This window comes from Pteropus vampyrus, unplaced genomic scaffold (assembly GCF_000151845.1).
Source record: "Pteropus vampyrus isolate Shadow unplaced genomic scaffold, Pvam_2.0 Scaffold17, whole genome shotgun sequence".
NCBI classification, from domain to species: Eukaryota; Metazoa; Chordata; class Mammalia; order Chiroptera; family Pteropodidae; genus Pteropus; species Pteropus vampyrus.
The window spans coordinates 5,203,549-5,217,943 of record NW_011888798.1 but is presented as its reverse complement, the minus strand read 5'-3'; the positions used below and the strand labels follow the sequence as shown (position 1 = coordinate 5,217,943).

General features: G+C 31.3%; 1 protein-coding gene across 1 annotated transcript in view; it reads right to left on the bottom strand.

The window, feature by feature from the left end:
• Positions 1-14,395, bottom strand: part of LRP1B (LDL receptor related protein 1B) — a 1,708,438-nt gene that overhangs the window by 273,864 nt on the left and 1,420,179 nt on the right. The window contains exons 44-45 of the mRNA XM_011354519.1: positions 2,826-3,018; positions 2,045-2,170 (exon numbers count right to left, since the gene is read on the bottom strand). Coding sequence (XP_011352821.1) covers positions 2,045-2,170; positions 2,826-3,018 — 319 coding nt within the window. The remainder of the gene's footprint in view (positions 1-2,044; positions 2,171-2,825; positions 3,019-14,395) is intronic.

Here is a 14,395-nt window from a genome sequence, read left to right as displayed (position 1 = left end):
AAAACAAACACTGAGCACAATTCTTGTTTAAGTTTGTTCATTTGATGAAACAGTATGAAGTATTTTCTGCTTCTTTTTAAAAACAAAAATGTGATTCAACTGTCCTCTGATTCTTTTACAAGGTAATTACTTTATCTAAGTATATTTGCTATTTCTATTTCTGTCATGGGTGTTGATAAGGTTAGCAATGTGGTCTAAAATGGAACTGCCTAATCTTTTTGTCAAGCCTTATGACAACAAATGATTTTCTCTCCTTTGCCCTCAGGTAGGGGTTAATAAATGACTTTTCTCCCCTTTAACACTGACATTAATATTTACAAACTACTCTGGGTAAACTAACTCAGATGTGGACATAGGTATTCCAGAAATATCCTCATTTCTCAGAGATAAATTTGACAAAAAAATAAGCCAGTAATTATTTTCCAGTCTCTCTGCTGGAGCAGAGAGAATTTCAATACAAATGCACAATGGATACAGCATGCTTTTATAAAGGTTTGTTAGCTCTGAGGAATCCAATATCACTCTACAGTTTCATGTAAATACAACTGTGCTTATTTAAAATGATAGTTTTCTGTCTGATTTATTCCCTCTCATCAACAGAGAGAAGCAGGTGGCTTAGTAGAGACAGATGTATCTAATCTATTTTGCAGCAAGGACAGGCATCCACTGTATACAAATAAGCCTTGCTGTTTTGACCAAAGGCATTGCTTTACTACTGGCCTGTAGTGACCTGTGAAAGAAACATGAGTGATTCTAATGCATGGCTAACACTCCAGGATTACAGATGGCATCAGATCCACACCATTACAGCTGAAAACACAAAGGCAAACTGAAAGAGTTTAAGCAGTTGCCTGAGCAATTCAGGGAAGTGATAGGTGACAAAGAAATATAGGAATTTGTGGCACAAATGATTAAAATTGGCTATCTTCATTTAAAGTTTACTGACCAACTTCATTACTCCTTCATTTGCTTTGGCATATAAATAAAAGTCTTTTACTTCTTTTGTTAAGAGGTGCCCTTTTTGGTTGTGATACCAATTAAAAAGTGACACGATATATCTAAGTTCTTGTATTAGATGTGATCATTTCCAAGGTAAACAAAATGATTTTTATCATAGTGCTTGTATTAAAGTAAAGAGCAGGTAAAAGAGAAGATACTCCTGGTAAAGACCAAAAGAAGATTGAAAATGAAGATGAAAAATATGTATAGCTTCTAATACTTATTTTTATAATGTAGACATATCTGGCTCTGTTGAATTTCTAAGATGAGGAAACAAATGAAAGGAAAAAAAATGCCCCAAATGGACACATCTTAAGAGTGAGTTCACCAGTTTCCAATAAGATGATTCTCATCTTTCTTATAGACACATACACACATACGAATCTTTATGTTAAAGAGAAATTAACCTTTTATATGTTGTTGACTAATTTTTCATGACAACACTGGAACACTTGAGCCCTTATTTATTTTGCAAACAGTTTTTGAAGCTTAACTGTTAATAAATATATACTGTAATGGTACTAATTAAGGATTTTAATGTCTTTGGGAGGTATAAACATTATGCAAGGCTGAAATGTTACATCCTTAATTAACAGTTTGGAAGTGATTACAAATACGGTGCATGAGCCGTTCTCTCTCATTTACATACCATAACGAACTGTGAGTGCTGACTACAAAGCTAATAATACTGCCTGTATACTGGTTTTTTTAGCTTTAACTAATTTTACTGTGACTGAATTTTTAGTCATAACCATAAGCTTTCAGATAATCATTGTGTACAGGTATTTCTCTAGCTAGGTCACCATCTTCCTGCCTACGATCACAGTGATACACCATTTGTCACTATTTTTGATTAATATTATCTATTACATGGTGCTATAATTAAGAAGAGTGGTGAATTGGGTTCTTTCTAGAATAGACAGATAAGCCAATGGGGCCTCTAATATTGGAATAGAATAAAACTTCATAAATATCCTAAAACAATGTCAATGTCCATGTGTGCTGCTTTGAGCAGAATGTCATATTGCATTTTCAATCTACTTACTCACACATCTGTTGTCATCTAGCAGTATTCGATCTCCCCTGCAGGAACAATTTACTCTTCCATTAGGAGTTAAAAGGCACAGGTCATGGCAACCTCCATTCAATAATGCACACGGAGAAAGTTCACCTGCAATGAAAAAGCTTTATTGGTAACATTTTGTATTGAATTCCTAATTCTATGTTAGATATATATTAACAGTAAATTGTCAGACCATCTCAATCTCTCAAAAATATGTCATAAACAAAGAAGATTCAGAACTTTTGAAAATCTAAACATCTTAAAAAATAAGAATATTAGAAAAAAAAGTAACATGATCTGCTACCTCTTCTAACACATTTATAAAGGATGACATAGCATCAAATGCACTAGTACCATTTGAAACCACACCGCTACTGCAAACTGAATATCTACAAAAAATTTTGTAGATATTCCAGTGATTAAAAAAAAAAATTAAGCCTAGATGCAAAGTTTGTTTATTAAGAAGTATTATTTTCATGGAAATAAGTTGATTTTAATACTCAAACATGAAGAATGAGAGAGAATGAAATGGAATTGTAGAAACAGATAATTAAAAATGAATTGTTCCCCTGGTGATGAATTAAGAACCACAGAAGTTGCTTTAAACCTTTCAGATAATTTCAGTATATTGAAATGTCAAATCCTGGACACTATCCCCAGGAACATTAAGAAAACAAAGTCCAAGTAAGTATTACTAAAACACAGAGACATTTTTGAGAGATTATATAATTAAGAAATGCATTTGCTTACTATTATAACTTACAGCTATTGGTGTCATTGGCAACAGCTACAATTCCCATTGGTTGATGTGGAATATCAGAACGAAGAACTTTTGTATCTCCTCCTGTGTACTTGTTGGAACGCAAGATAGCTCTTCTTCCCCAGTCTGACCAGAAGATATAATTGTCATAAACAGCCAAACTGAGGAAAGTCCCTGGTCCAGATTTGACAATCACCTGAAATGAATTAAAAGATCATATTTTTAAGATAAAAATAAAGGTATTACTATACCCACATCTATTTTTGCTTTAAAAAAAATAAGAAATTAAGATCAGTTGCATTTAATTAATAGAAATTATCAGATAAAAATGCATTTTACTAAATGTACCATTATAATATTTTAAAGTTTTTTAATTATACTTATTTTTGCAGTGTTTACTTAATATTTTAATGTTTTTACTTAATAATCATTCAGGTTGCATAAACAACTGTATGTTTTCAGTATTACAGACCAAAATCAACAAGCCAAATATGAGTTTATTGCCATTAACATTTATTTATCTTTATTAAAAATTATCAGGTATCTGTTAAATACTTATCAAGCTCTCAGAACTATATATGGAATATAAAAAATTATAAAACCTAGTTCTTCCTTCAGGAAGCTTACAGCATAAATGATTAAACCAGATATACATGCATTGGCAATAAATATTTAAAAGTAAAGACCAAACTTCCACTCAGACCAAAATGAAGTAAAAAGGACTATATTTATCTTCCCAATAAAACAACTAAAAAACTGAATAAAATATAAAAACAAGGTTTTTCAACATATTGGACATCAAGTAATGAAAAACCACTGTATCAGGAAATAAATCAAGTGAATCTCAAGATGGTCTGAGATTCCAGTAGTAGCATAGCACAGAGGAACCCCACAGAGATCAATAACTTCATGAATAGGATAAAGCTGAGAGTTAAGAAGAGGATAGTGTGGTTATATCTCACAGGGCAGCATCATCAAAGAAGAGAATGCAACAGAAATAGAACTCTAGATATCTGCATAATGTTGTCCTGGGGTATTCAGCTAAGTACTAAGCATATGCACATGCATTCAGGAAACTTTGGACTGGTGAAAGACCCATGCAAAAGATTAGAGAGAAGAGTTCTTCAACTCAAATGGATCTAAGAATTGTGCCTGTTAGCATCAACCAGACTCAAAAACTTTCTAATTCATAGAAATCTGAATAGAGTACTTTGGAGAGTCTTGCTTCAGCAATGGGATATAATTAATTGTAGACTTAACTCTGCTTTACTCCTAATAAAAGCAAGTTCTGAAAGGATCAAGCTGTTCTTACATAGCTTATCTGTTTTCTAGAAGAAAACTCATGAATTTTAAGGAAAATATGAAAAATGTTACTACTGAGCTAATATGAAAGAAAATATTTTAAAAAATTATCAAATTAATGACTTCAGTTTTCACCTGAAGAAATCGAGGGGGAAAAAAAGTAAGTTAAACCTGAAGGAAAAAAAAAAAAAAAAAGATTAGGAGAGAAATCAGGAAACTAGAAAACAAATCAAAACAAAACAAAACCAAAAGATAAAAAATAACAACAAAAAAGATCTCTACAACCTTGTGAGCGTCAACTGAGAGTACCGTTGACTTTCAAAACTAGAAGTTTTGGGGCTCGTCTCATAGGGTTTCCTGTCTCCTCAATTTGGACATACTTACTATCTTCATTGAGAGGGTGTTTTATGCATAAGAAAGTATTTGCAGAAAATATGGCTAAGTGAAAGATGTCCTTGAATTTTTCCCCCTTGAAACAACAATAAGCTGAACATCTAAAACTCAACAAAAAACACCCAAACTGCATGCCAGCATGTCTGAGCATGGGATCTGTGCATAAGAGCTAGCACAGGTAAGAACCCCAGTGTCGGGAGGTGGATTGGGAGAAAGAAAGAAGCTACCTATTGCAGCAGCCAGAGCTCCCTATAGGAGGAGGGGGAAGGGAGAAGGTGTGGCGACTTCCCTGTACAGCCCGCCTGGGAGTTCTGTGAGCTCCACGCGGCCAGCGGAAGTGCCCAGTCATCAGGGCAGAAGGTAGAGAAACGGGGACAGCAGAAAAGCAGGGATGGTAGAGAAATAACAGTTGATTTTTACCAGCCACAGAAATTCCACTTCTGGATATTTATCCAGAGAAATTGAGAATACTAATTCAGCAAAATATATGCACCCTCATGTTTATTGAAGTGTTATTTACAATGGTAAAGGTATAGAAGAAACCTAGGTGTCCATCGATAGATATGAATGAAGATATGATATATACATACAATGAAATATTATTCAGCAATAAAAAAGAATGGAATCTTGCCATTTGCAATGACCTGGATGGATGTAGAGGGTATTATGCTAAGTAAAATAAGTCAGGCAGAGAAAGACAAATACCAAATGGTTTCACTTATATGTGAAATCTAAAAACAAAACAAACAAAAACAGACTCATAGAAACAAAGCCCAAAGGGATGATTACCAGCAGGGAGGAGGTGGAGACAGATAAAAAGGGGAAGGGATCTATAGTCAATTATATTGTGGTAAGTTTTTACACAGTGACGGATGGTTACTAGAATTAGTAGGATGATCACATTTTAAGTTATAAAAATGTCAAATTATTATATAGTATACCTGAAACTAATACAACCAATATAAGATTGTATACAAAGTATACTTTAAAAGAACTGCTCTTTATAGACAAAATTAACTGAAAATAGACCATAGTCCAAAGTATAAAATATAAAACTGTAAAAATTCTAAACAAAAATGTAGGAGAAAAATCTTTACAACCTTTGTTTAGGCAATTTCTTAGGTATGACTCCAAAAGTATGACCCTTGGAAAAGATTGATAAATTGAACTTAAATTGAAATATAAAAAGATTTTACTCTTCAAATGACACTGGTAAGACAATGAAAAGATAAACCACAAAGTATGAAAAATATTTGCCATGCTATTTTGATTACTATAGCCTTGTAGTGTAGTTTAATATCATAGATGGACATAGAAGGTATTATGCTAAGTAAAATAAGTCATATAGAGAAAAACAAATACCATATGATTTTATTTACATGTGGAACATATAAAGCAAAATAAATGAACAAAAAAGGCAGAAATAAACTCATAGATTCAGAAAATAAATTGATGGTTGACAGATGGAAGTGGAGTTGAGGAGATGAAAAAGATGAAAAGAATTAAAAAGTTCAGTTTTTCAGTTATAACTATAGTCATGGGGATGTACAGTACAGTATAAGGAATATAGTCAATAACATTGTAATCATTATGTATGGCGTCAGATTGGTACGAGACTTTTTGAGGTCATTAATTTAGAGGTATATAAATGTTTAATCACTATGTCATACACCTGAAACTAATATAATATTGTGTAATATTGTATCAACTGTGATAAGAAAATAATTAAATAAGTAAGTAAATAAATAAAAACACTAACACAGCTTTTTAATTGATTTAATTAAATTCTGTTCCTAAAGAGGAAAAAAAAAAAAAAGAATTGCCATATGATTCAGCAATTCCATGTCTGGAAATATATCCATAGAAAAACAAAAACAGTGATTCAAAAAGATATCTGCACTCCCATGTTCATAAGTATTATTCACAATAGCCAAGATATAGAAACAACCTGGGTCCATTAATGGATGAATGGGTAACAATGTCATGGTATACATAGGTAATAAAATATTATTCAACCATAAAAAAAGATGATATCCTACCATCTGTGACAAAACGGGTGGACCTTGAAGGCATTATGATAACTGAACTTAATCAGACAAAGACAAATACTGTATAATCTCACTTATATGTTAAATCTAAACAAACAAACAGACAAAAAACTCTAACTCAGAAAAAGAGATCAAGATGTGGTTATCAAAGGTACAGGGTGCAGGGAGGAGGGATTGGAAGGTGATCAAAACGTACAAAATTCTAGTTATGAGACAGATAAATAAGTGTGAGGGCTGTAATGTACAACATGATGACTATAGCTAACACTGCTGTATGATATATAGTATAGTTAAGAGAGTTAATCCTAAGAGTTCTCATCACAAGGAGAAAAATTATTTCCTTTTGTTTGTTTCCTTTCCTTTTTATTGTTTATGTATGAGAAGATAGAAGTTAGTTGAATCTACTGTGATAATCATTTCACAATATATGTAAATCAAACCATCATGCCATATGCCTAAATCTTATACAGTGTTGTATGATAATTATTTCTCAATAAAACTCAAAGGAAAAAGAAAAACAAAACAAAAATAAATAAGTACTTCATTTTTATTTTGTATATAAGTAATTTCTGTTCTCCAGAGCAATATTTCTCAAACTCTAATGTGTGTGCAATGATATTTTGTTAAAATTCGGATTCTGATTCACTAGGTCAGGAGTAGAACCTGAGATTCTTCACTTCTAAAAAGCTTTCAGGTGTTGCTAATGCGGCTGACTTAGAAAGGCACTTTAAAGAGCAAGAATTATAAAATAGAAAAAAGTATACAAAGAAAAAATAATAATTTTACTACAGAAATATAATTACTCATCACTTTCGATTAAGAATATACGTTTCTTTTTCTTTACAAATTGTTGTCATAGTGTCTGCTTTTGTATTAACATAAAAGTAAGTCGAAAAGACTTTTGATGCTAGCCAAGGTAGAGTAAACTCACTACAGTCCCTCTCTCCTATTGATTAGTACTTCTGATTACAATGCTGTGGGGATAAGAAATGGTAAAAGGAAGTTGGATAACAGCGGGTAGAAGGGTGGGAGGAGACAAAATAAAATACTACTTTTACTGTCACTAATTTTTTTTCTCTTTAATTGTATCCATTGTCACCCAATAATTGAAATGGGTTACAATACTCTAAGTGTGCATTTGTTGCTTCCTCTCAAAAGATGTAATTTCAACAACCCTTGTATTTCCCAGTAGTTTTTCAAATTCACAGAGATTATTGGGAGCTGTTGACTGCCCTGGGTTATCTCTCCAAACTAGGCCTAAGAAGGGGCCAAGTACCATCCATAGCTTAAGCATGCTTTTGAGTTATAAGGTTTTAGTAGTCCAGTAGTTTACTTCTCTACTACTGCTGACATAGAGAAAGGCGAATGAAGCAACATAAAACTCAGTCTATAATGAAGCATATTGCTTTTTTAGGGTACAGTATTTTCCACTAAGAATCAAATGGACCTACTAGACATCTCATTTCAATGATGCATTCCATGCAAAACAAAGAAGCGAAATCCATTAAATCATACTTTCTCATCTTACTGTTAAATATTTTTATCATAAGTTCACAAATACTGTACCTTTCAAGTCTAATCAGCATTTTTATTTACAATGAAGAACCTTTGTCATCATAAATTTCATTCTATTGTGTTATATAATAATACACCATTTTTGGCATAATTTTAAGGTGCTTTCACCTTGAACCTATAAGTAGCTTCATGTCCCAAAATAATAGTTCATGTTCATTTAGAAAATTCATTTCTTGACACAGTCACTTCATTTCACATGTCATCATAGATAGACAATTAAATTAGTGTTGCCACATAGACTTGAAATTACGTTTGAGACTTTAGACACTAATCATATGTCTTGTCCATCTTGGAACTCCACTGATGCCTTACTGGTGAAAGTACTGGAACTAATCAAAGAGTACAAAAATATTCAGTTTTATAAACCAGACAACATATTTTCAACACCCAGATGCTAAATGTAAACCAAACTATTCAAAAGCCAAGCAAACAGGATGCTTCCCAAACACCACAGCTGACTGTCTCACTGACAAGATCATAAATGATCATTGTGAGATTGACAACTTGGCCCCTGCCACAGCCAGGCATAATAAAATGTTACGGATTGGAAAGACACAATTGCAGTTGTTTTAGACTTGGAGAAAATGGCTATGTGGTCTATCAGCAACTTAAAACTGAGAAATATTTAATTTTAAAAAGAAAGCTATATTTAACTTGCTTGAATGAGTTTACAGAATAAGTAAAAAATAATGTCTAAATGTCATTAGTGTCCAACCAAATTTGAAAAGAACAACATTCACAGCAATCATCTAAAAGATTGCCTAATGTGTGAGAGGCATTACCAGCCTTTGTTAAAGAGGCAAAACCTTAAAAGAGAGAGATGAGAGAATGAATTATTTTGATTTTACATTCTCTCATTCTGATCTCTCTGTAGATCAAACTCAACCAAGAGTCAGAGGTCAACAGAGACAGTTGACCACACAGGTAAGAGCGTAGAGAACAAGTGGAAGATAGTGGATAAAAGATCTGGAGGATATACTTGAGAGAAGTAGTAGAAAGGACCCTATTCTGAGACTCATTATTTTTCCTTGGATAAGCTTTTTGGCTTTTTGAGACTCGCTCTCCTAATCTGTAAAATGGGATAGTAAAAGTCAATGACTCAGCTTGCTCCTTTTCAAAAGAAAGAATATTTCTTGGTAAAATGGTAAAATATTTCCATAAGTCACGCAGAGAACTAATGAGGAGAAAAATAAACTGTGATATTGCTGAAGTGTTATAGCCACTCATGAACAAACTTTGAACAAGTTTATAATGTTTTGTCTTTGTTCATATATGATTCTAGTTATTAAAGTTATAACACCAAAATATTTGATTTAGGTATACTTAGCTTAAGATTCATAAGCTGATCTATATAAATAAAGAATAAACTTTTTAAAAAATTAAATATATTTTTCAGTAAGTTCTTTCTGCTTTGAATTTCTTCCAAAAACAGACACTTCAATTGGGTCTAGAATTGGGAAGTCACCCAATTCTCGAGTGACTTCCTTTGGGAATCTTTTCCCAGCTTCCCACAGAAAATATCTTCTTGTCTCATATATCCAGACAGTTTTTACATGTGTTCATTGTAATACTCACCAGAAGATATCATAATGGCTTATATTTTATCCCTATCCCTAGCAAGACAGAAATATTTGAAACCAAGAATTATACTTTTTTCATTTTTGCTGCTTGGACTAGGACATATTTAAAAATCAATGATTATTTATTGATCAACAGTAAATAAATGAATGATTTAAACTGCGGTTAGGTTTATCTCTTTCTCTTCTTTTTTTAAGGTACATTTTTTATAAACTCAGAACTCAGCTTTGTGCTTTATTTGTTTATATATAACAAATAAATATTGATGTTACCAACATTTGTGTTTTACTGAAAGACCGTAGACGTAATCTCAGGATCACATCCATGCCTTTGGTAAATAGTTCAATGTTGTTACTATCTAGATCATTGCCTAAACACTACTATCCTGGCTTTCTAATATTTTAATAGCAAGAGTGAAGAGCTAGTCAAAGGAATAAATACTAAATTAAAACCGCATATGTCAAAGCCATTCTGAAATACCAATCTTAATTTTTTTAAATTGAGAATTACTGGATATCAGAAAAAAATGAACTATTATTTTAGGTGCCACATTGTAAGAAGTTAAGAAAATTGGCCTGTACAGAAGGATGATTATTTGTATGAATTATATGTGTTTTTCAGTGTGAATAAAACTGTTAAGAGAAAGGCCAGACACAAATTAATTTAACGCTACACTTAAAAAGAAAGTATAGTCTAGGACAATTAGCACGGAGTCTGGAATCAGAATATTTGGGATCATATCTAGCACCTCTTATTGTACAACCTGGGGCTTGTTATTACACTTCTCCATGCTTCTTTTCCACATCTTTAAAATAACGAAAGCAAAATTAATATTTATTATGAAATTTCGGAAAATGTTAAATGGTATTCATAAAACACTTAGATTGGTTACATAGTAAGTTTTTCATAAATGTTAGCTGTAATTATTTTTGCATGAATGTGGACTTAAATAGGTTTGTAAAGGTAGATTTAGAAACTTAAAACTCTGAGTTTTATTCCTATTTTAAAAGTGTGACCAACTATAAAGAATGAGCTTAAAAATAAACTTTTAAAATAGATTTTCATTTGCAAATTTAATACCTTTTCAACTTCTGAGTTTATTACCTCATTGAACCTATGCTCGATGTCTTTTTTGGTAAAACACGATGTTACATTTTATTTTTGCCCACATGTCAACTGAATGGTTCTACTAAGGGCTACAATGGTTATTATATGCCTGTTTATTAACTTTGAGGTAAAATTTAAAAAGCAGTGATTTTAATTAAGTCAGTCATGACATAGATGCTAGCTGTGCTGAAAATCATGTCACTTTTGGTATTAAAACTGCAACTGATAGAGTAACATTGAGCAATTGTAAGATTTACAATTCTGGAAATTAAAAATGTTTTTTGTGTGTGTGAGGAGAGAGATGTTGATACTGTTCTGAACATTCTCATGATTGCTACCCAAAACAAACAAATAAAACAAAAACAAACCTCATTTAATTTGTTAAATGTCACTTTGAGAAAATGACAAAATCTTTGTGATTGAAAGTTATAACCAAAATATTCACTTAAGTATTTTTATTTATTTATATTATAATATGAGAAATTATAATATAATATATAAAATTATTATATTGTTGACATTATATTTATTAAATTTTATACATATGGCCATAGGCTAATCCAGGGTCACTTTAATAAATATGGAAATATTTATAAGATTTATATTTATTGATAGCAAAATGAGTTATTAAAATGTATTTGAATTTTTATAAATATATGGTATTATAACCCTAAACTTCTGCATTAACCAAATTAAAAGACATAAATTTTAAAAAATGAAAACAGTACAAACTACTATGGAATCTGGCTGCGTGACTGTATTTTATATATATATATTTCTTATATACATTTTTCTTACTATGCATATAGTTTTCAATCAACTTCATTAGAGTATAATTTACATTCTAAAGAAATTCAGTTTACTTTTAACAATTGCAAAAATTAAATACACACTATTTTTCACCCCCAAATCCCAATCTTACATCTTTTTCCTCAGAAGGAAACACTGTCATCAATTTCTTGAGTAAGAAACTTTTTTAAAGGTTGTTTATTTTTAGAATTGCAAAATGTCCTGTGAAGTCATTAACCCTAATTGCCTATAATTCTTAAAATTAAGAAACATGCTTCAGAATTTTGTCTCAGTTTAAAATTTATCTTATTTAATGAAGGCTACTAGATGAAGTAGAAATTCAAAACAAACAACAAAAAATACAATAATATAAAGGTAAAATTAAAGTAAGTAAATTAGCATCCCACTTACATCCAGATGTGAATGTATCTTTACATCTAATCTTCTTCGAGGTCTTTCAAAGTGCTTGAAATGGTCTATAGTGCCCTACATGACCTGAACCTATTACCTGCCTGGAATTTCACCTACTATTCTCCTCCGTGTTCACTTTTTCTCTCTGTTCTATCCACAATGGCCTCCGGATTGTATCTCAAATATACCAAGGGCACATAAAGTCTTCACACAGTCTGTGTTCTAGGCCTGAGAGACTCTTCCTCAAGATATCAAAATGGTCAACTAGTTCACCCCTGCAAGAACTAGCTCAAAAGTCCACTTTTCAGAGACATATCTTGAGTTCCCTACTATAACCTAGATGTCACAGGCAATTACCTTATGCTACTCTGTACTTGTTAGATTTACTGCTTATCATCTGTCTTTCTCTGCTAGAACTTTAGCTCCCTGAGAGTAGTGATCTTTATCTGTTTTGTTCACTGTATTTGTTGGGTGCCTAATATGTGCAAAATACTGTTCTATGCTAGAACAGTAGCTTGCTCATATTAGGCACCCAACAAATACTCGATGAATGAAAGAATGAAGTAGTTAGTCATCAAGAAAATGCGAATAAAAACAACAATGGCATATTATCTCATACATATTCAAATGATAATAAACACAAGAGAAATAAAAACATTTGTTGTCAAGAATGTGGAGAAATAAAACCTTCATGCACTAGTGGTAAGAATTTGAAATGGTGCAGCTACTTTGGAAGGCAGGTCTAAGAATTTCTCAAATAGTTTAAATGTAGTTTTTATATGATCCAGCAAGTCCACTCCTCATTATAGAGAAATGAAAATATATGACCACCCTAAGTTTGGTACATAAATGTTCATTTTAGTACTATTCATAAGGGACAAAAAACAATTCAAATATCAATCAACTGATGATTGATGAGTGGATAAATAAACTGTGGTATGTCTATACAATGGAATATTCTTCACCACCACCACCAACAATAACAAAAATGAAATACTGATGCATGCTATAGCATTAATAAACCTTGAAAAATTATGCAAGAAAAAGAAGCTAATGAAAAAGGACCACATATTGTATGATTCTATTTATAAGAAATATCCGCAATAGACAAATCTATAGACACAGCAAATAGACTCATGGTTTCCTAGAAATGAGGGAATGGGGATTTGGGGATTGATGGCAAAGTAGAACAATGTATCTTTTTTGTGTGATGAAAATATTCTAAAATTGTGATGATAGTTGAACAATTCCGTAAATAACAAAAAAACATTTTATTGTATACTTTACATGAGTGAATTGTATAGTATATAAACTAAATTTCAATAAGCCTGCGTACAAAAAAAAAGAAAAAAAAAAGATAGTGGTGGAGATATGATTTGATTCCAGGCTGCAAATTCAATGACTTAACCACTACACCATGCTATCTCTATTAAAAAACATGAGCAAAACAAAATTTTTGTTCTAAAAGAACAAAAAATATAGGCTACGATATTTAAAGAAATTTATTTTATAGTTTTTGATAAAAGTGCACAAAACACTTCTGTATTAGTCTCGCAAAACTATCTTGCAAAACTATATATATGTGTATATGTATATACATATATATAATTTCTGATATATTTATAGATCTAACTACAAAATCCAGGTAATACAAAGACAAGATGTTAAACAATGCCATAATATACAGTATGTAAATCCAGATTTTTAAACTATAAGATATCAGAATGACCTGTTTTCATTTTTAGAACAGAAAAATTGCAAAGCTTCCCAAATAACAGAAGGGGACTCTATATTAAAGATATTTAAAAGACATATCAGTTTTTTATAATATATGGACTTTATTTCGATTTCAATTAAAAAAAGATAGAGATGGAAGCTTATATATGTAGAATAGTCTAAAAAATCAAAAATCAAATTTATTAGAACTAATAAGTGAGCTGAGTAAGGCAAGAGAATGAAAAAAAACAATTGTATTTCTATATACTAGCAATGAGAAGTTAGAAATTAAAATTAACTAAAATTCAAACTGTAACAGTAAAAATATATATTATTTATCCTGGAATAAGAAAAATGTAAGATAAACCTGGAATAGCTTGTGAAACCAGAGAGTAAAAACTTGTTTAAAAATGATGGGGCACATCAAATGGACACAAGAGTCCACTTGAAGGGTCTTTCAATGGCCATATATGAAACAATCTGAGTAATGAATAATAATAGTAATAGATTATAATGCATAGAAAAAATAAAATACATTTCTATGATTTTATACTGAAATAACTAAATGAATAAATAAATATTAAATAAATAAATGGAAAGAGAGCAAAAGGAAGTTTTTCCTTACAGATTTCTAATTAATAAATGCAGAAGGAA